The sequence below is a fragment of the Aphidius gifuensis genome, linkage group LG4, assembly GCF_014905175.1.
Source record: "Aphidius gifuensis isolate YNYX2018 linkage group LG4, ASM1490517v1, whole genome shotgun sequence".
In the NCBI taxonomy this organism is placed as follows: domain Eukaryota; kingdom Metazoa; phylum Arthropoda; class Insecta; order Hymenoptera; family Braconidae; genus Aphidius; species Aphidius gifuensis.
This window is the reverse complement of record NC_057791.1, coordinates 13,282,773-13,309,256: the sequence shown is the minus strand read 5'-3', so window position 1 is coordinate 13,309,256 and position 26,484 is coordinate 13,282,773. Positions and strand designations below refer to the sequence as shown.

Below are 26,484 nucleotides of genomic sequence, written 5' to 3'. Positions count from 1 at the left end.
ATTATAAAAAAAATTTTTTTGCAAAATCGTAAAATACCCCATATAATAGTGGCTAAAATAAAGCTAGGAAAAATCTGAAAAAATTCACAGACATATATCTCGATATAAGCTACAAAATATATAAAACTCAAAGTGATCGCAGGTAGTGACGCACGAACCGTTGATCATAATTGGTAGACATAGCCATATATTTAATATATTTATATATATGGGTAAAAAATAAACGAAAAGAAGAACAAGTTTAAAATAAAGAAACACATTTAAATTGACATACCTACAAATTCCAATATTACGTTTAGACATTTTTTTGTCATTGAATTTGACAAAAATATTTTTAAAAGCCGATGACAATATTTACCACCTGTCATTTGCTCATCGAAATAAATTTTCTTATTCAAGTCTTCAATATAATTGTCATGAGTTGCTTCAAATAATAATGATACAGCACTTGTACTTTCTTCAATATTATTGTCATGAGTTGCTTAAAAAAATGATGATACACCGCTTGTACTTTCTTCAATATTATTGTCATGAGTTTCTTCAAAAAATGATGAGATTCTACTTGAATTTAAACTGTCGTCAATGAATTCATTTTGGATGTCCATGGGATCATGCAAGTTACGATTAAATTTTTTATATTTACGGAGTCTGAAAAACTAGTTGTGTTATGACTTCTGGCTTTTTGTACTCGAGAAATAGTATTACGTGGAATATTCATCTAGAAATACGAAATAAAATTGAAAATAAAAATTTATGATGAAAGATATAAGTATACTACTGATTTCCAATTTTATTTAAAAATTTCATACATATTGTGATCGTAGATAATTCCTGTATTTACCCATTATTTCGTTTCAAAACACGTTAAACACATAAGTATTTTATTCATTTATTTTTATTATAAACAATTTTATATATATATATATATTTTATACATGATCCATTATTCATTGTTACTATGATAATGGATATAAAGTGATGACTGTTGCTATAGGGCTCAAAATGAACAAACTCTTTTAATTATTTATTTTCCTGCGTTCATTTTTTTTTCTCTTTTTTTTCACTCGTTTTTTATATGAAAAAATTAATTTCGTTGTATATTTTTTTTATATAAAAAAATTAATTCATTGGATATTTTTTTATTTATTTTTTTCACTTCTTTTTATTTATAAAAATTATTAAAAAAAAAATTTTATTTGAAAACAAAAATATATAAGTGTAAAATATATCAAGAGGCACGGTAGTGCCTCGAGTCAAGTATGAGAAAGAAAGTATGTGTGTCGATAAGAATATATGTGTGAGATGAGATTAACTACTACTACCGTGCCTTATTATACATCAAATATTTTGTCCCCTTCCATCGCGAATCCATTAGAAATTTAATTAAAATATGATAGACTCAAATGAGGATGCTGAGGTTTGGTAATGATCCCATAAATCGATGTCAAGCTTTTTTTTGAAAAAAAAAAATCATATTTTTCCGTTTCGGTAATATATATTTAAAGCATAATTGATATTTACGGTCTTTTCGTTTTTATCAAATCGACTACATTTTGTTCGTTCAGTTGGTATGGTATAAAACTTTACAAGGGTGTTGCCATATTGGTTGCACTGCAGAATTTTATTTTTTATTATTTTTCATAACCTCCAAAATACGTCGTTGAACTCTCACGTCAAACGTCAAAAAAAAAAAAATATATTATATATATACTATATAATAAAAACTGATTTATTCACTGATTAAAAACTGTAAAAATATAATAATTGCTTGCAATATATTTAACTTATTACGAAATGATGATTTATCAGTATCAGTGAAAATGACATACACATCATTACTTGTTGATGTTATTGATCACAAAATTGGACGTCAATGGATGATAAAAAATACAGGTAAATATTAAAAATATAAATATTAATTTAACAATTATATGAATTTTAATTTTTAATCATCAGGTATTTGAATTGATATGGTTAAATATTCTAAATTAAATCCTAGAATGTATGTAACAAGAGAAACTCAAAGATTCATCTACACAATGTTGGCTAAAGAATCTCAAGATAAAGTTTTTTGTAAAATACAATAACTGCAATATTCAACTGTAAAAATATAGTTGCAATAAGTGAGCCAGTTATAAATAATAAATTTAATATAGTAATTTACATGGTATTGATTTAAGTGATGTATATGCACTGTAAAAATTTTTAGTTGAAATTAAGACAAAAATTTCTGCAAAATAGAAATTTTTATCTAGGAAAAAGAAACGTTTGAAAGAAACAAAAAACGGTTTGATTGAAGAAAAAATATGTCTTCTTGAAAACAAAAAATTCTCGACTATATATTTTTAGGTTCAATTCGAGTATTAGAAACTTTAAATACAGTAAAAATAAATTTATTTCAAACGACTAATATCCTTCATTTGAAACAATTGCAGGAATTGAATTAATTTTTTTTTTTCTTATTTAATAAATATATTTGTCTTGAAAAGAAACAAAAGTGTCTAAATTTTAGGCAATGTTGTTTTGCTTTATAACATACTTGGTTTTATTCATAACAATATTGTCTAAATTTTAGACAATGTCGTCTTGCTTTATAACAGATTTGGTTTGTAGTATAACAAAATTGTCTAAATTTTAGACAATATTACGTCTTGCCTTATAACAGATTTTGTTTCCCTGACAACAAAGTTGTCTAAATTTTAGACAATATTACTTCTTGCTTTATAACAGATTTGATTTGTATCAAAACGAAATTGTCTAAATTCTAGACACTATTGCGTCTTGCTTTATAACAGGTTTGGTTTAATTGTCAACAAAATTGTCTAAATTTTAGACAAAGTCGTCTTGCTCCATAAAAGTGTATTCAGTGTATCAAGATATTTATTTATTGAAATTTATAGTATTATAATTATTCATTAAATTTAAAACAGAGTGATCAATTAATCCATTACATAACTCAATTTGTCTTGAACAAAAAAATGCATTTTAATATTAATTGATCAAATGGTAATCATAGAGTATATTTTTTTCAAATAAAAAATATAACTGTTTAACAGAATTTTTTATCAATCATACATTAAAGTTTTTTTTTTTATAAATATTTTTTATTCTAGCAATTTTTTTTAATATTTAATCCATATAATTTAAATCATTTATTAATATTTTATATTCTCGCAATAATTATTTATTTAAATAAATAGTATTTTAAATTTAAAATTAAGACTTGATAATATATTGATCTCAACATTTAAATAACATAAATTGATTTCAACAAAATAATATTAATTCTTTTCGAAGAATTACAACTTGATGTAATTTATCAAATATCAATAATTAAAAAAAAAAAAAATTTTAATGTTTAACAATATTTTTTTATCAGTCATGCATTATAGTTTGTTTTTTTTTTTTTTTTTTTTGTTAATAATGTATATCGTCGCAATTATTTATTTAAATAAATAGTATTTTTAATGCAATATTAAATTTAAATTTAAAACTGGATAATATATTGATTCAAACATTTGCATAACATAAATTGATTTCAACAAAATATTGTTAATTCTTTTAATAGAATTACAACTTTATGGAATTTATCAAATATCAATAATTAAAAAATAATTTAATTGTTTAACAATATCTTTTCATGAATCATGCATTATAGTTTTTTTTTTTTTTTTTTTTTTTTTATCAATAATGTATATCGTTGCAATTAATTATTCAAATAAGTAGTATTTTTAATGTAATATTAAATTTAAATTTAAAACTAGATAATCTATTAATTCACACATTTGCATAACATAAATTGATTTCAACAAAATAATATTAATTCTTTTTAAAGAATTACAATTTTATGTAATTTATCAAATATCAATAATTAAAAAATAATTTAATTGTTCAACAATTTTTCTTTTATCAATCATACCTTAAAGTTCTTTCTGTTCACGAATATTTTATCTTTACGAATTTATTTATTTAAATAAATAGTATTTTGCTATAATTATATAATTATCTTTTGTATTCAAAAGTTAATAATAAATTATTTGAACATTATAACCTTATTCATCTTAAAATTGAAAATAAAAAAATTATGAGATTTTTTTATTTTTATCTCCATCATCAAACTTATCATCATTATCATTATTTTAATATTTGACTTGATTCTTTTATATTTTCATTCGGATGAATTGTATTTTCTTTATTGTTGTTTGTCATTTGTTCATCATCATCATCATCATCATCATCATCATCATCATCATCATCATCATTTTCATTATTTTTAGTAGGCTTTAATTGTAGATTTTTCAATTTTATTTTATCATTTGGATTAACATTATTTTTTTTATTGTTATTTGTTATTTGTTTAACATTATCATCATCAACATCATCATTTTTATTATTTTGAATAGGTTTTGATATTTGAGTTGTTACTTTAATTTTTTTATTCGGATGAGTGTAATTTTCTATATTATTTTCTGGTAGTCGATTATAATCATCATCAGCATCATCATAATTATTATTTTCATTATTTTTTGTTCTTTTTTTAGCTGTTAGTTTTCATATTTTATTTTGATGAATGAAATTTTTCTTATTTATTCCTGTTATTTGTTCATTATTATTATCATCATCCATTAATTCTTCAACTAATTCATCTTCATCGTCATTTTGTATGGTATCAATCATATCAATATTTTATATTATATTGTCATCAGCTTCTTCAACTTTATCAGCTATTACTGATAAATTTATCATTACAGCAACAGCTTCTGGGTGTACCTTAGATTCAATATTATAAATAAATTTCTGTATAAAGCCAAATCAAGAACCCAAAAAGACTTAAATATAATATCAATTGCTGAAATCATATTATCTGCTTTCCATTTTACTTTCTCAGTAATAAAGCAGAGAATATCATTAATTTCTTCCCAATCTTTACCAATAATAACTATTACTGGCTGAAATGGCTTTCCTAATTTTTTTAATTTTTGTGATCTTTTTTGTATTATAACTTTCATTTCATCGTTATTCTCGAATAAATTAAATTGTTTTAAAATCATAATAAAAGTGATATATAATATAAATTCAAATGACTTACCCTAGCAAAAAGAATAATGCTCTCTTCTACATCAACCACGGTTGTTTTGTTTTTCATATTTGCTCTACCATGTGGTGGAAGTAGAAATGGTAAAATTCTTATGTAAGCAGAAATTTTTGTATCAACATTAGTATTATTAAACAATTGTTTTAATACATTTATTTCTGTCTCCCATTTTTTTTTATATTTGCTTTTTTTTTTTGAATTTAATACATCCAATTTGTAAATCAACTCATTTAATTTTTCTTCCGTTATTATATTTGCTTCAGGAAAAAATAATTTGAAGTCTATATCAATTAATTTGTGCCCATTTGCACAACTTAAGATTGGCCAATTTTTTAAGAATTCTTCAGTTGGTACGAGTTGTTCCTTAATTTTTTTACTTCTTTTTTTTGCACGTTCAACAATTTTTTTTAAATCAATTTTTCTTAATTGACTTGTTTTTTTCCATGCGCGCTTTATTTTTTTCCATTGAAGATCATCACAAGGACTGCTATCTAAAAAATCTTTTGCACGACTTATACTTAAATCGACTGTGAATAGAAAAAACAAAAAATATAATAATCATTCGATAAAAAGAAAAATTAATAATAAATAATAATTACCATCATTTTCAGTAGCCAGAGGTTTATCAGTAGCTATTGCTTTTTTTGTATTTGATATTAATTTTTTTTCATTTTTACAAATGTGGAATAACATACCTCTGTAAATATTCTTGTTTTTTTGAAAATAACAATCTACCTTTTCTAAATGGAAATATTTACAAATTCGTAATGTCATAGTGTTGATATCAGTTACTCCTAGACTATAATATATAAAAAAAAAAAAAAAAAATAGTTAGTTTAAATTTTTTAAAAATTATATATATATATTTTTTTTTTTGTTGATTAAAAAAAAAAATTAATTCGATATTAAAAAATGAAAAATTTTATTGAATTTTTCTAAATTATATCATTTTTTTTTTTGTTTCTATTTCAATTATAATAGTATTTGTTTAGATACAAATAAAAAAAAATAAATAAATCTAAAAAATATATGTAAAAAAAAAATTATTTTACAAATAAAATTGAAAAACAAAAAATTTTGTAAATAAATTAATTTGAAAAAAAAAAAAAAAAATTATCAAATTTTTATAAACTATATTACTTTTTTTTTTACATTAAATATAAATGTTTTTTTATTTATTTTTTTTTTTTATATAAAAATATTTAATACCTACTTTTCATCAACACCTAATGCTGCTTGTGCTACAAGTTTTTGAAATAACCTCTTTATCTCCATTTGGTGCAATATCCATCATCAATTACTTCTGCCTCTAGCAGATTGACTAATAAGTTTGCCAATATCCAGGGTTTCAATGTAACTAACTGATTCAATACGTGAAGATGTTTCATGTATAATATCTATTTCATCTTCCTTCTGATATTCAGTCTCATTATTTAGTTCATCAATATTATTGTCTTCCTGTTAAAATTTAAAAATCAACAATCAAAATAAATATATTTAATAAATACCACAATACAAAATGATATTTATATGGTAAAAATTGACTGTCTACTTGACCACCTACTTATGTTTTTTTTATAAACAAAAAATATGGTTTATCAATAAAATTTAATTCATTTTATATATAAATATTTAAAATAAAATGAATTTAATTAATATTAATAAAAATAATTTTTACAAAATAATAATAAAACACGCTGAGTGTGTAGTTGACAGACTATTCAACCATATAATAATTTTTGTTTTGTAAAAACAAACAAAATATATTGGTGTTTATCACATGGCATGAACCGTTAGAAAAAAAAATAAAAAAAAAAAACTTTCATATACTACAAAAAATTTAATTTATCTAACAAATGTTCAAAAAAAACACACACACATTCAATATTGTCAAGGATGATTCGCATTCGCGTCTTTAGCCGCTCAGCACTGACGCAGGCACTTACGACTTTTCTAAAACGAAGACGCTGAATACTTTTCACCAAAATGAGATACCATCTTGAGATTTTTTAAAAAAAATAATAGCATTGTAGCAGCATTAGGTGTTATGAAAGTAGGTATTAAATATTTAAAATAAAAAATATAAATAAAAACATTTATATTTAATGTAAAAAAAGATAATATAGTTTATAAAATTTATAATTTTTTTATTAATTAATTTATTTACAAAATTTTTTGTTTTTCAATTTTATTTGTAAAATAATTTTTTTTTTACATATATTTTTTAGATTTATTTATTTTTTTTTATTTGTATCTAAACAAATACTATTATAATTGAAATAGAAACAAAAAAAAAAATGATATAATTTAGAAAAATTCAATAAAATTTTTCATTTTTTAATATCGAATTAATTTTTTTTTTTAATCAACAAAAAAAAAAATATATATATATAATTTTTAAAAAATTTAAACTAACTACTTTTTTTTTTTTTTTTTTTATATATTATAGTCTAGGAGTAACTGATATCAACACTATGACATTACGAATTTGTAAATATTTTCATTTAGAAAAGGTAGATTGTTATTTTCAAAAAAACAAGAATATTTACAGAGGTATGTTATTCCACATTTGTAAAAATGAAAAAAAATTAATATCAAATACAAAAAAAGCAATAGCTACTGATAAACCTCTGGCTACTGAAAATGATGGTAATTATTATTTATTATTAATTTTTCTTTTTATCGAATGATTATTATATTTTTTGTTTTTTCTATTCACAGTCGATTTAAGTATAAGTCGTGCAAAAGATTTTTTAGATAGCAGTCCTTGTGATGATCTTCAATGGAAAAAAATAAAGCGCGCATGGAAAAAAACAAGTCAATTAAGAAAAATTGATTTAAAAAAAATTGTTGAACGTGCAAAAAAAAGAAGTAAAAAAATTAAGGAACAACTCGTACCAACTGAAGAATTCTTAAAAAATTGGCCAATCTTAAGTTGTGCAAATGGGCACAAATTAATTGATATAGACTTCAAATTATTTTTTCCTGAAGCAAATATAATAACGGAAGAAAAATTAAATGAGTTGATTTACAAATTGGATGTATTAAATTCAAAAAAAAAAAGCAAATATAAAAAAAAATGGGAGACAGAAATAAATGTATTAAAACAATTGTTTAATAATACTAATGTTGATACAAAAATTTCTGCTTACATAAGAATTTTACCATTTCTACTTCCACCACATGGTAGAGCAAATATGAAAAACAAAACAACCGTGGTTGATGTAGAAGAGAGCATTATTCTTTTTGCTAGGGTAAGTCATTTGAATTTATATTATATATCACTTTTATTATGATTTTAAAACAATTTAATTTATTCGAGAATAACGATGAAATGAAAGTTATAATACAAAAAAGATCACAAAAATTAAAAAAATTAGGAAAGCCATTTCAGCCAGTAATAGTTATTATTGGTAAAGATTGGGAAGAAATTAATGATATTCTCTGCTTTATTACTGAGAAAGTAAAATGGAAAGCAGATAATATGATTTCAGCAATTGATATTATATTTAAGTCTTTTTGGGTTCTTGATTTGGCTTTATACAGAAATTTATTTATAATATTGAATCTAAGGTACACCCAGAAGCTGTTGCTGTAATGATAAATTTATCAGTAATAGCTGATAAAGTTGAAGAAGCTGATGACAATATAATATAAAATATTGATATGATTGATACCATACAAAATGACGATGAAGATGAATTAGTTGAAGAATTAATGGATGATGATAATAATAATGAACAAATAACAGGAATAAATAAGAAAAATTTCATTCATCAAAATAAAATATGAAAACTAACAGCTAAAAAAAGAACAAAAAATAATGAAAATAATAATTATGATGATGCTGATGATGATTATAATCGACTACCAGAAAATAATATAGAAAATTACACTCATCCGAATAAAAAAATTAAAGTAACAACTCAAATATCAAAACCTATTCAAAATAATAAAAATGATGATGTTGATGATGATAATGTTAAACAAATAACAAATAACAATAAAAAAAATAATGTTAATCCAAATGATAAAATAAAATTGAAAAATCTACAATTAAAGCCTACTAAAAATAATGAAAATGATGATGATGATGATGATGATGATGATGATGATGATGATGATGATGATGATGAACAAATGACAAACAACAATAAAGAAAATACAATTCATCCGAATGAAAATATAAAAGAATCAAGTCAAATATTAAAATAATGATAATGATGATAAGTTTGATGATGGAGATAAAAATAAAAAAATCTCATAATTTTTTTATTTTCAATTTTAAGATGAATAAGGTTATAATGTTCAAATAATTTATTATTAACTTTTGAATACAAAAGATAATTATATAATTATAGCAAAATACTATTTATTTAAATAAATAAATTCGTAAAGATAAAATATTCGTGAACAGAAAGAACTTTAAGGTATGATTGATAAAAGAAAAATTGTTGAACAATTAAATTATTTTTTAATTATTGATATTTGATAAATTACATAAAATTGTAATTCTTTAAAAAGAATTAATATTATTTTGTTGAAATCAATTTATGTTATGCAAATGTGTGAATTAATAGATTATCCAGTTTTAAATTTAAATTTAATATTACATTAAAAATACTATTTATTTAAATAATTAATTGCAACGATAAACATTATTGATAAAAAAAAAAAAAAAAAAAAAAAAACTATAATGCATGATTCATGAAAAGATATTGTTAAACAATTAAATTATTTTTTAATTATTGATATTTGATAAATTCCATAAAGTTGTAATTCTATTAAAAGAATTAACAATATTTTGTTGGAATCAATTTATGTTATGCAAATGTTTGAATTAATATATTATCCAGTTTTAAATTTAAGTTTAATATTACATTAAAAATACTATTTATTTAAATAAATAATTGCAACGATATACATTATTAACAAAAAAAAAAAAAACAAACAAACTATAATGTATGACTGATAAAAAAATATTGTTAAACATTAAAATTTTTTTTTTTTTTAATTATTGATATTTGATAAATTACATCAAGTTGTAATTCTTCGAAAAGAATTAATATTATTTTGTTGAAATCAATTTATGTTATTTAAATGTTGAGATCAATATATTATCAAGTCTTAATTTTAAATTTAAAATACTATTTATTTAAATAAATAATTATTGCGAGAATATAAAATATTAATAAATGATTTAAATTATATGGATTAAATATTAAAAAAAATTGCTAGAATAAAAAATATTTATAAAAAAAAAAACTTTAATGTATGATTGATAAAAAATTCTGTTAAACAGTTATATTTTTTATTTGAAAAAAATATACTCTATGAATAATATTTGATCAATTAATATTAAAATGCATTTTTTTGTTCAAGACAAATTGAGTTATGTAATGGATTAATTTATCACTCTGTTTTAAATTCAATGAATAATTATAATACTATAAATTTCAATAAATAAATATCTTGATACACTGAATACACTTTTATGGAGCAAGACGACTTTGTCTAAAATTTAGACAATTTTGTTGACAATTAAACCAAACCTGTTATAAAGCAAGACGCAATAGTGTCTAGAATTTAGACAATTTCGTTTTGATACAAATCAAATCTGTTATAAAGCAAGAAGTAATATTGTCTAAAATTTAGACAACTTTGTTGTCAGGGAAACAAAATCTGTTATAAGGCAAGACGTAATATTGTCTAAAATTTAGACAATTTTGTTATACTACAAACCAAATCTGTTATAAAGCAAGACGACATTGTCTAAAATTTAGACAATATTGTTATGAATAAAACCAAGTATGTTATAAAGCAAAACAACATTGCCTAAAATTTAGACACTTTTGTTTCTTTTCAAGACAAATATATTTATTAAATAAGAAAAAAAAAAATTAATTCAATTCCTGCAATTGTTTCAAATGAAGGATATTAGTCGTTTGAAATAAATTTATTTTTACTGTATTTAAAGTTTCTAATACTCGAATTGAACTTAAAAAATATATAGTCGAGAATTTTTTTTGTTTTCAAGAAGACATATTTTTTTCTTCAATCAAACCGTTTTTTGTTTCTTTCAAACGTTTCTTTTTCCTAGATAAAAATTTCTATTTTGCAGAAATTTTTGTCTTAATTTCAACTAAAAATTTTTACAGTGCATATACATCACTTAAATCAATACCATGTAAATTACTATATTAAATTTATTATTTATAACTGGCTCACTTATTGCAACTATATTTTTACAGTTAAATATTGCAATTATTGTATTTTTACAAAAAACTTTATCTTGAGATTCTTTAGCCAACATTGTGTAGATGAATCTTTGAGTTTCTCTTGTTACATACATTCTAGGATTTAATTTAGAATATTTAACCATATCAATTCAAATACCTGATGATTAAAAATTAAAATTCATATAATTGTTAAATTAATATTTATATTTTTAATATTTACCTGTATTTTTTATCATCCATTGACGTCCAATTTTGTGATCAATAACATCAACAAGTAATGATGTGTATGTCATTTTCACTGATACTGATAAATCATCATTTCGTAATAAGTTAAATATATTGCAAGCAATTATTATATTTTTACAGTTTTTAATCAGTGAATAAATCAGTTTTTATTATATAGTATATATATAATATATTTTTTTTTTTTTGACGTTTGACGTGAGAGTTCAACGACGTATTTTGGAGGTTATGAAAAATAATAAAAAATAAAATTCTGCAGTGCAACCAATATGGCAACACCCTTGTAAAGTTTTATACCATACCAACTGAACGAACAAAATGTAGTCGATTTGATAAAAACGAAAAGACCGTAAATATCAATTATGCTTTAAATATATATTACCGAAACGGAAAAATATGATTTTTTTTTTTAAAAAAAAGCTTGACATCGATTTATGGGATCATTACCAAACCTCAGCATCCTCATTTGAGTCTATCATATTTTAATTAAATTTCTAATGGATTCGCGATGGAAGGGGACAAAATATTTGATGTATAATAAGGCACGGTAGTAGTAGTTAATCTCATCTCACACATATATTCTTATCGACACACATACTTTCTTTCTCATACTTGACTCGAGGCACTACCGTGCCTCTTGATATATTTTACACTTATATATTTTTGTTTTCAAATAAAATTTTTTTTTTAATAATTTTTATAAATAAAAAGAAGTGAAAAAAATAAATAAAAAAATATCCAATGAATTAATTTTTTTATATAAAAAAAATATACAACGAAATTAATTTTTTCATATAAAAAACAAGTGAAAAAAAAGAGAAAAAAAAATGAACGCAGGAAAATAAATAATTAAAAGAGTTTGTTCATTTTGAGCCCTATAGCAACAGTCATCACTTTATATCCATTATCATAGTAACAATGAATAATGGATTATGTATAATATATATATATATATATATATCTCTATACATATATATACTTTTTTCGTCAATCAACAATTCAATAATGAATGCGTATGACACAATATGACTCGAGCACTGAATATATATTTTACAGTGTAAAAGGTGGTGTCCACTATGCAATTTTCCCAGATATCACCAAAAAATATAGTTGAATTCAGTGACAATGCTAATAAGCTAAGGGTTTGAACTCACGATAAGCCTAGTTTCGCTTGTAAAGCGCCTTAACATGTGTACCAAGTTAGGGCTTAAACTCACGACGAGCTAACGTTTGCTTGTAAAGCGCACTGAGCACGCGCAACAAGTTAGGTTGTGTCGAACTTGTAAACATGGCCGTCCTCATTCCCATAAAACTAGTAATATGTCCCGAGCCATCGTGGTTTTTCTAGTAATTTTACGTGTTGCGCATGCTTAGATCACTCAGAATTACGTGAGCCATGTTTACAAGCAAAAATTAGCTTGTCGTGCGTTTGAGCTCTAAGACATTAATTTAATATAATTCAAATACTTTTCATAGATTTGCAAAAAAATCACACTTGTCACGCTCTATTCTTGTCTCTTATATACCCAGCAAACAATTAGTTGTAAAGTAACAGGAAACACAAAGGAGTACCAGTATTGTACAACTAGTTACCGGTATTTTGTTATTAGGGTATGAAACGACTATAATAAAGTCGCGAGGTTGTGACTGCGCATACATTTGTGTAGAACGACTACTAAATTTCAGTAGATCTGTATTGGTGTGAAAGTTTTTAAATTTTATTTGGGAAGAACCGGGCGGGGTCAAGTATAAAATTTTGTCAAAGATTAAGACTTAATTATATGCGTTAAATATTTCCTTCTTGACTTATTTTGGTATTATATCTTTTTGTATCTTAAAAATTAATAAATATCAATATAAAATAAAATTACTATAATCACATAATTAGTGGGGATTTCGAATACTTGATGCTCCTTTTTGTAAAAAAAACTGTGTTTCTTTTTTTGTTTAGATATCACATCTTTTTGTAAAGTCCTTCAATCATTCGATAGAAAAAACGATAATATTAAAAAGTATATAAAATTACTTGGTACCATCTGTATTAATTTTTGTTCGTTCTAAAAAAAAATAGGTAAGCATTTTTTGCATTACTTCACCAGTTTTTGCTAGCAACGAACAAATTATCAATTTTTATCCAGCTAGTATTCTTGCGGAAATAACTGACAAAATAACTAACTTTATACGTAGAACCCAATCAGCGCCAAATTGGCAAATTTGAGAAGCTCGAGGTACGGGACATATTTTGTCCCATTTCCAATGTACGGAATTGACTCTCCTTCTTTCTAGTCTTCTTGGTAGAACCACAAATGTGAATTTCAGAAGTGGGTATTCCTTTGATTAAGCAATTATCATTTTTACTTGACCATTTAAATTTATTGATGTAGAGTAGACTTAAAACAATGATATCATTAATTTTGAGGACTTCAATCTTTCTTAGAATTTTCGTTGATCTAAAACAATCGACACATGTACCAACCCCTTTGTGCCACAATGATAGTGATTGATCAATAAGTTCTTGTAAAGTGAATGTGTTATTTTTATTTGGTGTTGAAAGATTTATCATAAATTCGTATGACAAGGAACCATTTACGTATGAACACGATTCACATTTTTCTAAATACTTTTGTTCGTAGCTACAATTGTACATTGCTAATGAAAAATGAATAACACCCTAGAGCTAAGAAGTCGTAGAGACCGAGCGGAGACTCGATTCGTCAGTGAGCGAGAAAACTTACCGGTGAGGGCACTCATTAATGAAGCATAAAGCATTGCAGCAAAAACTTGCGTGTGAACACACCGCTCTAAAATTTAATACACTTGACAACAATGAAAAAATATATAAAATATCGATAATTGATAAAACAATAATAAAATAATATTAAGCCAAAAATAAAAAAATATAAAATACACTTTATTTAACATGAAATTATTTCAAAAACAGTTTTTTTTTCCGAAAATTTAAGGTTTTCTACAAACAAATAACCAATACTTGACATCAATTTTAGGGTGCGAACTCACGACAAGCTAAAATTTCCGCTTGTAAACATGGTGGTTATGAAAATCACCAAAAAGTAACTAAATTTACTAAATTTATCGCGAATCCGTGATTTTAGAACAAGCTTGATGGTGTCAAGCTTGTTCTGCAGTCACGGAAAGACACTACGGATTTGCAGTTAATTCCAGCGTTGCCAGATGAGGCACAAATGTGCCTTTCGAGGCACATTTCTATGAGCGGTGGCACAAAAGCACGCCTTTTTTTTGGAGGCACATTTTTATCATCACTATTTTTATATGCTTTCAAAACATTTCAGATCCAAAACACTTTAGAATTTTTTTTTTTTCAATGCGATAAGAACTGCCTTCTTGCCTTGAATAACCTCAGAACTCGAATTTATTATTTTATGATGTTTATGTTTTATTTTTATTATGTTTATGTTATGGATATTATGTTTCGGGATGGAAGTATTCTTTTCTCTGTTCCAAGCATTGAGTACAACCTAAGAAACTCTTTCTAAAATATTCATTGTATAATACAATTTTAATGAGTGTTGATTGCCATTGAAATTAATTATTAGGGTTTGCCTATAGGAATCGATGCAGCCAAAGAAATTATGTAGTAAGCAACATTATTCATTAATTTTTTAGCTCCATCTTTTCCTCAGCTGCTGCTTTTCCTTGGTATTTTAATTTATTTAAGAAATATAAAATAAATGCAATATATTTTAATAAATAAAAGAACCAAGGAAAAGCAGTAGCTAAGAAAAAGATGAAGCTACAAAATTAATGTAGCCAAAGAAATTAAATGGTAAGCTGCATCAATTCCTTTGCTCCATTCTATATAAGATTTCCTGGGTCAGTGGCTTCCACTTTTAATTTATCCCGCAAATTACAATTTTGCCTACGTCACAACTTTTTTTTATTTTAATTTGTTAAAGGCTTTTATGTAATTTTTTCTTATTTTTTTCTTAAAATAAAACGGTAAAGCTGTAACTCAGGGATGAATGTGTTCTTAGGAAAAGGCTAAGTACAATTTTTATAGCAAATATTCACAATGTAAATAAAATTACTTAGAATCTAAATCATTAATTAATTAAATTATTAAATGAAATAATATTATATCGCATTAAATAATGAATAATTATTTATTATTATATCAAATCAATTTACTTAGCAATTAAATTATTAATTAATTTAATTATCAAATGAAATAATATTATAACGCTTTAAATAATAAATAATTATTTATTATTGTATCAGTAAATTAAATAAACTTTTGAATATAAAGAAAATATGGTATCGCCATCTAGTGTTGAATTTTCAAAACTAAGTCGGGGCACATCTATCTGCCAAGAGGCACATTTCCCCCTACCTAGGAGGCACATTCTCAGTTTAGGCTCTGGCAACACTGGTTAATTCAGTAAATAGTAGTTAATTCAGTGATAATTTAGTGAATTTAGTTACTTTTTGGTTATTTTTATAGCCGCCATGTTTATAAGCGGAAATTTTAGATTGTCGTGAGTTCGCACCCTTACTTCGATTATTATTGTCAGGATCTTTAACACCTGTAACATCCATCATAGATGGACATACAGTGGTTTTGAATTTTTTAAAGTTGCAGTTGCAGATGTATTGTCTTTTGGTGTTGGAATTACCAAAACTCTGCTCGTCATATCTTTTATTATAAAGGTGCAGCCTTTTTCGTTTCAACTCTACCCTTCCAATCCATGAAATCTGTATAAATAATATATTTTACAATGAATAAATATAATTTATATTAGAAAATATCACACTAATTATTATTAATTAAATGAATAAATGATGCTTGTTTCAAATGTGTTTTCTCAGTTTTAAATAAGTATACTCATATATATTCACAGATTCATCACAACCTACGAATGGACAATTTACAGTTTCATAATCTGAGACTTGATGAAATTGTGAATAGTGATAATACAAGTTTGTTTTATTTGCATATTTTTCATCACAGTATACAGTATTACAGTTTCGTTTTCAGTTATTGTCTTAACCAGCTCAATTTTATCAATTCAACTTGTATAAGCATAAAGACTTCTTATTCCACTAAAAATTCTATTGCACTGGTTACATTTAATTTCATTCTTTTCTTCTATTGTTTTTCATTTGTAAATGTAAATGAATTGTCACCAAAATATCACACAATTGGACACAATACAAATTTATAAAATTTACTTAATTACTATATGCATCAATCTATATTGATATTATTTATTTATTGTATTATTATAATATTAATTACCTTCACAATTAATATACAAATTTGAACCAAATAAATATATAATTATGAATATTTTTTATATAATAACATAATAGTATATATATATTCCCAAAAGAACAATAAAAACGAAAAGCTATATAAACAAAAGGTTACGTTTATCAGCAAACATGTGTATGTTGTATATATTAGCATAATTAGCATGACAGGGTTTGCAGGTATGTGAAGTTAGCACATACATTATAGCACAATCGAACCAGACTATATCAGAAGTTACGTGCGAATTATATGCGTTTTTTGTGCGGAATCCGCAATTTTTGTGCGTTTTTTTTGTTTTTTATAGTCCGGTTTGATTGTGCTATAATGTATGTGCTAACCTTACAGACCCGAGATTCGCGCCTATATCCCAACAACATATGGCGCGCGCACCATCGATGCGATATTGAATACTATACTTACATATACAAAGGTTTTTTTACACCATCTAAATATGTTAGCATTTTTGCTCTATAGACAGATGCTTTTGGCAGCTGATTTTGATATTCAAAAATAAATCCTTTTGTAAATAATTTCGTAAATAGAAATATTTCATATTTCTATTTACATATCCTGTAAAAAAAAAACTCATTAAACTTGACGGAAAGAAAAATAAACAATAACAACATGAGACTTGGGAACATAGGTTGAAGTATCATTATTCGATTCGCGCCATCGATGCGATATTGAATACTATACTGACATATATAAAGGTTTCTTTACACCATCTAAATATGTTAGCTTTCTTGCTCTATAGACCGATGCTTCTGGCAGCTGATTTAGAAATTCGAAAATAAATTCTTTCGTAAATAAAAATATTTTATATTTTTGTTTACATATGATGTAAAAAAAAAAACTAATTAAACTTGATGGAAAGAAAAATAAACAATAACATGTGACTTGGGAACATAGCTTAAAGTATCATTATTTAATTTGCGCCATCGATGCGATATTGGATACTGAAGTAAATATAAAGGTTTCCCACTCCATCTACTATTACCTTGCACAATTTTATTTTTATAATGTTGTCAAATTGCTCTGGACTTGGAAACCATATTGCTTTGATCTGATTTGGTTTTATAATATTTGTCAGAGTGCAGTAAGGTTTTAAATAATCTTCAAGAAAAACGCAATTTCTGAAAATGATTTTAAAGTTTAAAAAAAAAGTATTTATCTTGAAAATCTGTTTTTATTTTTATTAAAAAGTTTCAATTAATTTATAAGATGATCAGAAGACAGAATATTTTTTACATTAATCAAATAATATATTACAAAAGGCACAAGAAACAAAAGGCACGATATAGACAAAAGGATGTATAAACAAAAGGTTACGTTTATCAGCAAGCATGTGTATGTTGTATATTGGTACATTTGCACACCTGATGAGCAGGATTCGCGCCCATATCCCAACGGCATATGGCGCTCGCACCATCGCTGCGATATTGAATACTGTACTGATATAAATAAAAGTTCTTTCACACCATTCTACTATTATTGCTCAATTTTTATTTTATAAGGTTGTCGAATTGCTCTGGACTTGGCAGCCATAATGCTTCGATCTGATTTTGGTTTCATAATGTTTGTCAGAGTGCGGTAAGGTTTTGAAAGAATTTCAAGAAAAGCGCAATTTCTGAAAATGATTTTGAAGTTTAAAAAAAAAGTATACATCTAAAAAATCTGTTTTTTTTTTTATAAAAAAGTGTGATATTGATTTAATAAAATGATCAGAAGACATAATATATTTATCTGATCAATCATATTTTAAAATAATTTCCTAAGGAATTGGAGGGTTAGGGTTAGCTTCGTGTCGATAATATATAGGCACGGTAGTTAATCTCGTTTCTCCCACTTTTTTTTTTTCTCATACTACCGTGCCTCTTGATGATATTTTCCATATTCATCGTATTTACCCGTGTAGAAAAATATGCGTCCGGATGAATTCATAAAGAATTCACCATGAAATCATTATGAGTTCGCCATGAAATTCCGTCAATGAAACAAATATGAACTTGTTAATTCATAGTGGATTCTTCATGAATTCATAAAGAATGTAACTTTTTTTCATGTGTTCGTAATGTTTTCGTAGATTATTTTAAAGAAAAGGCATATTGTTTTTTTTCCAATTTTATTATTAAACCAATGCATAAACAAATAATTGATTTATTACATTATTATTGAGAAAAATAGAATTCAAATATACAACATGTAATTGAGACAACAATATACTTATATAATATTAATGTACGTGATACAACAATCATTTTCATAACAATAAAAATTTTTTTTATTGTTCAAACTCGAGACTATTAACTGGATCAATAATATAAAATAATTCCGGATCTTGTGGATTTGTTATTTTAAAACAAACATTCTTTATTTTATTTATTTCAACGGCAAAGAGTGGCCCATTTGAGACCACTTTTCCTATACACATATTATTTATTTCAGCACTTCGTAACGACGTTTTGACTGACGGACAAACAATATCAACTTCATTGATTATTGCAAAAGTTAATAATTGATTGTTTGTAGACAAAATAATTTTTATAAAAATATCAATATATCCTGCACAAATTTTACTATTATTCTCGTATTTTATCAAGCTAGAGTCTGTTTTTCGTCGTCGATTATAGGATTTTGAATCGTAGACAACTCCAGCATGATAAAGTCGTTTAAAAGTAAAGCAAATATCGTTACAATCAATATTCATAGGTTTTAAAGCATTTATAATTTTTTCGTCAAATAGTATAACTTTTTTTACTGCCCCAAGAATATACGAAGATTTTTCTATGTGTATGAGCTTTTTTCTACGCTTGGAACTTAATTCCATTTTTTCACAAAATTTTATCATTTCACTTTTTTCTTTTTCTAAAAATCTTGATTTTAATGTTATCAAATTGTTAAATGTAGATACTAAATTGCAAATTTGTAAATGTGAATACCTTGTCCCAAAAACTAAGCTCTTAAATATACCATTTAAATTTTCGTAAGGAAATAGAGATGTCGTACGAAGAGGGCCAAATTTACGCACATTGTCAGGAAGATGCAACAAAAGATGCAAGTTGCATGTCATATGATGCTCGTATGCTTCGTTCAGTTACGTATTGCTATAATTATTTTAGCAATTAGACGCTGTATTGATCATATTCGCTTACGCTTTGACTACTTAAAAGTATTATTCCACATACTAATTTTTTATGATGATCAAATTGTTCTGGTGACATTATGATGCTTAAAATTGGAACTGAATAGTATAATAAAAAATTCCGTAGCTCGTGAGCTTTCCAGTATTTCCGGTCACTAATAGGTCGTGGTAAACGAGTGACAAATGAAGGTGGTTTGATATCAGCAAGTTGTTGATTAATAAATAAAGTAAAGCGACTCAATGACCCTTTTTCCTTCGTGTCTAACCATATATTAATTAATTTTTTTACAACCCCCAAATATACGCAATGCATATCATCTACTGCAGTAGTTTCAATAAAATTATCTGTAATTTGAGAGAGTACTGTTGGGCCTTTAACACCATTTACATTATCTACTTTTAAATCAAGCGCTCGTTTACCATCAATAATTGTTTCTTGACTTGTACGTAATTTTAATTTTTTAGCATACGGATAGATTCGAATATTATCAACAACTATAGTTTTTATTTTGCAAATTAAACAGCCGAAAGATGCTAGGTGTTGTTTCATATTTAACATTGATGAGCGCGCTGGTATATCACCCGTCCCACAAATTAGCTTTGCCCGAATAATTACATTGATATTATTAATAGTCATTTCAATCCCTCTATATAATTGCAAGAATGATTCACGGAAAACACTTAAAAATAAATTTACTTTTGGCTTCTCACCTCCAGACCAAATACCAGGCAATATAATGTTTTCTTTTTTACATCTATCTGCAAAAGGCAGTTCGTTGATTTGCAGAAAAAATGGCCAAGTTTGTAATTTTGAAGATTTAAAAATTGCTATTCCGTCGGTGTTCCACGTAAAAGATAAATTCCATAAGTGATTTAAAAAACCATTGTTCTCAGTAAATTTTTTATATAGTGAGCCATCAAAAATATCCTCTAAATTATTTTCAAATATTTTTTTACGATTGAAACGAGATACTAATTTATCAACAAAGCCCGGTCTATTCATAAGTTTTTCAATTTGCGGTATGATTGGTATTTCTAGAAAATAATTAATATTTAAACTCGATTGGCATTTTGGACATACTGAATTAGTGTTCATAACTTTTGTGTAACAATCAGAACAGAAAAAATGTTTTTTATAATATGTCTGATTTTTTGAAAAAAATTTTTTAAATTTATAAACAGATTTAATGCAAAGGTTTGGCTGTATGCAATGTAAAAAAATTAATTGGAGTAAATCAGCAAGACAACTTTTACTAAGTTTATGTCGAATAGTAAATATTAGAACAGATAATATACTCTCTCCAAGAGTTATAGGTGCTCCTGTGTATAATGGTTCATCGATAGACTTGAATAAATTATTTTTTAAGTATTCATTTTCATCATTTTCACTGTCGTCTGATGACTCAGTGGAAAAAGCCTCTTCTGATGAAGAAGAATCGCAGCCATGAGTAGATTCATCATGTGAACAAGTACTTTGCTCGTCTGATCTGTCATATTCCGTACTACTGGCGTCGAAATAAACATCTTGAAGACCATTGCTCGAATCTGACTCGATGCCACTTTGTAAAGCTATTTTTTAAATATTTTTATTAATTTTATTTTTATGTTTTATACATTGTGTATGTTGATATATCTATTTAAGCAAGTAAGAAATTTCAAAGCTTTTTTACTAGTTAAGGCTTATGTATTAATGTCATTTTTAATCGTAAAAAAATTAAAATTTAGATTTAAAAAATACATACACTGTCGTGAAATTTCTTCATTTCCACTCAAGGATGATGAATCACTCTGTGACATTTGAAACTCATCGGATACTCTTGGCACGAAGAAACGTCTGTCAGCCACGTTTTCATGCGCTAAATATTTATTTATTTATTAATTTTATATTATATCATATAAATGTATAAATATAAAAACCTTACAATTTTCTATATGGTTTTCGTCTTCACTGGACGAAAAATCAGCCTTTAATTTTTTTCTAATACGCCATTGAGTAGTCCTCGAGTATTCATGATATTCTCGATTACGTCGAGACATTTTAAATGTTTATGAGTAAGAGTCTTTTTCTTTTTACGGGCACAGTCAATATTCTAAATAAATTAATATATTGATATTTATTATATTAATTTAATATTATTATGTTGAATTTTTATACGATTAAAAGTTAAAGCTTTTTATTTTTTTTTAATTGAATATTATTTATTTATTTATTCATATGTTTATTTATATTAGGTAGTCAAGTAACGTAAGTAAACAAACTTGTTGCTATACGGTAGCTCATGCATTTGTTTGTTGGAATACGTTACCAAGGAGCATTTTCTTGCTGTATAGTGTAGCTCATGCATTTGTTTTAATATTAACACAAATTTATTAAAACCCAAATAAAAATGTATTCTCTTGCTTTTTTTCAAGAAACTCAAAATATTGATACCGTTTTATCAAAAAATGTGCGACAAAAAAAAAAAAATAGTGAAGTTAAATGGGGAGGTAAATGGGTTAGTGCAAGGATATTATTAAAAAATGGTATGTGTTCGTACATATATTTTTGTGGCATGTAACCTTAGATATTTTTTTTCAATTTCTTAATAAATTTTTTTCTTTTCTAGACAACAAGATGTTCCTTGATGCAATAGAAGTTGATATAAATGGCATTATTATCAAATTGCCAGATATTAATATCAACCCAGATAAAGAAACTAAATATTTAAAAAAAAAAGTAATTCATCACAATATCGATGAAGAAATAGCAGATTTACCAAATATTACTGAAGAAGCAACGCAAGGTAAAAATGCTATCAAAAAATTGTATTTTTTTATTTGTATTCATATTGTCTGTGATTAATAATTTACCTTTTTTAATTTTTATTTTTTCAAGGCTTAAAAGAAGATATACTTGTAAGCATTGATGAAAATAATAAAAGCTTAAAAAAACATCAACTTCCGTCACCAATATCAACTACTAATAAACGACACCAACAAGGTAAAAATGCTATCAAAAAATTGTATTTTTTTATTTGTATTCATATTGTCTGTGATTAATAATTTACCTTTTTTAATTTTTATTTTTTCAAGGCTTGAAAGAAGATATACTTGTAAGCATTGATGAAAATAATAAAAGCTTTAAAAAACGTCAACTTCCGTCACCAATAGCAACTACTAATAAACGACACCAACAGAATTTTCACAATATTTCTACGGATGATGATGATTATTTATCTAACACATATGAAAGCGTTTTACAGACAAACAAGAGTAAGATAAAACCTATAGAATATTTTTCTACTTTTATTTAAATGAGCTTATTATTAACTAATCGTTTTTTCCTATTTTTACATGTTTTGAATTACTTTATACTTTATAAATAAAGACATAAAAACATATGAAGTAAATTCAGAAGACAATTATTCATCAGACGAACATGAACAGAGACAGAAAAAGCCTGAAAAAAATAAAAAATATGTAAAAAAAAATATTAAATCTATTCAGACCATCATCGATACTTCAACTGATGATGACTCAGATCAACACGAGTTAGAAAATGATAGTAAAAAGATTCGATTAAGTTCACGTGTCGACACGAGTGTGTGCAAGAGCCCAGACAATTTGACTAAAATTCCAAATTGCCTACACATATTCTTGGCATTACGTACAGTGATAGTTCTAATTCAAACTCTGATGAAGATGATGACAAAAAACCATTAAAAACGTATGTATGTTTCATATTTTCAAGATTTTTTTATTATTGTTTAAACGTCATGTTTCTTTATATTCCATTTATTTATTAGTGACGTCGATAGACCATATTTCATCTTCAGATGAAAACGTAATCAATAAAAAACAAAAAAATGAAAAACAAAATTATTCTGATATAGAACAATCAGACATCGTTAACTCAGATAATGATTAAACGAAAGCAGATACATGCAATAAAATTACACCAGAATATCAGCCCACATTATCAGGTAAGTCAGAAAGTTTTGATAATAATAAAATAATTGAACTACTAAAAAAAATTATCTGTTTAGAAACATTTGGGATTATAAAATATTTGAAGGCTCTGAGTACAAGTCTTGGCTTACAATACCAATCTAATGAAGATCCAACAAGCAGTACAAACACTGGTATAATTATAATAATTTTTTTAAAAATATTTTACAAATTCTACTAACACAACTATTCTTTATCTAGCTACGATGGCGAATATAATATTTCTTGAAAATGCTGTAGAAGACTTAGAGTTACATAAAGTAAAAATGATCGAAAAAAAAAACGAAAAAATTGATAATTTTGATGTGGTAGCTTGCAACTCAAATAGATCATCAGCGTCAACATCGTCTGTATCAAATTCAACTCCACCACAACAACATTCTTCTAAAAATACATTAATAAATATCGAGAGAGATGTGGTAGGTTAAAATACTAGAAAATAAAATATTATATTGAATTTCAATTCTAAAAAATGTGTATATTATATTGTAAAAATTTATTTTAGAACTTGCTGATTCAAAAGTCTAAAATTGAGGTGGACAAAAACTGGATAATCAACACAACAAAATTTTTACGTGGCAATCCCGGAGAAATGGCACGACAAATCTTCAAGAAAATGATTGGAAAAGATAACCTCGCAAGAATGACAGTAAAAGAAAAGACTGGTAGAGAAATGATTCCAAAAAACCAATATGAAGCTATTGAAGGTAATAATCTTTTCATTATAATTACTGCATTATTGATAATTTATTATTTATTATTACTCTCTTATACTCTCTTATTTATTATTTATTACTAACTCTCAATAATGTAAGAATTAATGATTAGATTATTACCTTACCAGTATACTTTGATATTTCAGAATATGTTCACAACACATGTCGCAAATCAAGTAGACTATCCAAACCAGAATTTCATAAAAAAATAATGAAAATGTGTTGTACTTTACGAGAAACGGAAAAGAAAAAAAAAGCTGCTTAATTGTATTTGATTTGATTCTCATTTTCTGGTTAAATAAATGTTTTTTCTGTTGCAATTGAAAAAAAAAAGTTACATTTCTTATGGATTCATAAAGAAGTCACCATGAATCTGTGAAGCTGTTATGAATTCACCATGTATTTACTATGAATTAACAAGTTCATATTTGTTTCGTTGACGGAATTTCGTGGTGAACTCATAATGATTTCATGGTGAATTCTTTATGAATTCATCCGGACGCATATTTTTCTACACGGGTAGAGACTTAGAAAATTTTCAAAGAGGTCCGGTTGGGGGGGGGGGGGGGCAGATGAAAAGCGAAAACAATAGGAAATTAAAATTCCCTAAAAAAAAAAAACAAGATATTCATACAGCTTGATCAACAACAAACACCAAACTAGTCCAACAAAGAAATTCACACATTGAAAATACAAATAAAAAAAGACTTGACAACAATAGAGAAACATTACCATTGTTAAATGAAGGCCTTAAATATTATACAGTCACCTTTTATTGTAAACTATGTGGTAATTCATTATTAGGAAATCATAGGTATTATTTATTTATGCATTTATTTAATTAACTAATAATTTATTTATTTATTTCTTTATTTATTTATTTTTTAAAAGGGGTTATATGACAAAATGTGATGCCCGGCATTCTTTAATTGCTGATTCATCTGGTGAGTTTCTTAAATGGAACAAAAATGAAAAACAAACATGGAAACACATTCACAGCTTAACGTTTGATGAGCAAAAGCACAATGGAAAAAAAATCAGAGACATGAAATAAAAAATAGTCTAATATCACAACAACAAAGTAACCCTCAACATGAACCAGCTCAGCCAAGCACATCATCACAACATGCTGAAATAAATGAAGAATTATTAATTATTGATGCTGAAAAAGAAACTGGTGATAAACGAGAAGAGATTAATGGTGAACCAGAAGAAGAGTATGTACAATATGAAATATTACACGATGAAGAGTATGAAACTAATAATGAATCTGAAAAAATAACTAATGATGATAAAGCAGGTGAAAAAATGTTTGATATAGAAGATGAAGAAATGGTTGATAAAGAAAAAAAAATAATTATTAATGAAGAAACAGAAAAAATAACCAATGAACCTGAAAAAATTGTTGATGAAGAGATGGATGAAGAAGAATATGTACAATATAAAATATTACATGATGAAGAGTATGAAATTAATGATGATAAAGCAGGTGAAAAAATATTTGATAAAGAAGCAGAAAGAATGGTTGATGAAGAAAAAAAAAAAATTATTAATGAAGAAACAGAAAAAATAACCAATGAACCTGAAAAAATTGTTGATGAAATGATGGATGACAAAGAGTATGAACAATCTGAAATATTGCATAATGAAGAAGATGAAGAAGAGAGTAAAAAAATTATTGATCAAGAGATTCGAAAAATTATTCTTGAAAAAGCTGAAAAAAAGATAGCTAAAAAATTCGAAGAAATAATTTTGATAACAATAAAAAATAT

General features: G+C 25.2%; 2 protein-coding genes across 2 annotated transcripts; both read left to right on the top strand.

Moving 5' to 3' along the window:
• Positions 1–22,396: 22,396 nt before the first annotated feature.
• LOC122853872 lies at positions 22,397–24,101 on the top strand. The gene is made up of 5 exons (XM_044154282.1): positions 22,397–22,532; positions 22,616–22,792; positions 23,082–23,261; positions 23,377–23,539; positions 24,035–24,101. The coding sequence occupies exons 1-5, from the start codon at positions 22,397–22,399 to the stop codon at positions 24,099–24,101; spliced, it is 723 nt and encodes a 240-aa protein (XP_044010217.1).
• Positions 24,102–24,248: 147 nt separating this feature from the next.
• LOC122853871 lies at positions 24,249–24,977 on the top strand. Its single transcript, XM_044154281.1, has 3 exons — positions 24,249–24,415; positions 24,502–24,703; positions 24,859–24,977. Exons 1-3 carry the CDS (start codon positions 24,263–24,265, stop codon positions 24,975–24,977), a joined length of 474 nt encoding a protein of 157 aa, XP_044010216.1. The 5' UTR covers positions 24,249–24,262.
• The last annotated feature ends 1,507 nt before the right edge of the window (positions 24,978–26,484 follow it).

Bases quoted from the DNA above. Each gene is read 5' to 3' on its own strand.
- LOC122853872 (XM_044154282.1), top strand. From the start codon at position 22,397: ATGTATTCTCTTGCTTTTTTTCAAGAAACTCAAAATATTGATACCGTT. The intron at 22,793-23,081 runs GTAAAAATGCTA...TATTTTTTCAAG, and splicing joins TACTGAAGAAGCAACGCAAG to GCTTGAAAGAAGATATACTT. The intron at 23,262-23,376 runs GTAAGATAAAAC...TTATAAATAAAG, and splicing joins CGTTTTACAGACAAACAAGA to ACATAAAAACATATGAAGTA.
- LOC122853871 (XM_044154281.1), top strand. From the start codon at position 24,263: ATGATCGAAAAAAAAAACGAAAAAATTGATAATTTTGATGTGGTAGCT. The intron at 24,416-24,501 runs GTAGGTTAAAAT...AATTTATTTTAG, and splicing joins TAAATATCGAGAGAGATGTG to AACTTGCTGATTCAAAAGTC. The intron at 24,704-24,858 runs GTAATAATCTTT...TTGATATTTCAG, and splicing joins CCAATATGAAGCTATTGAAG to AATATGTTCACAACACATGT.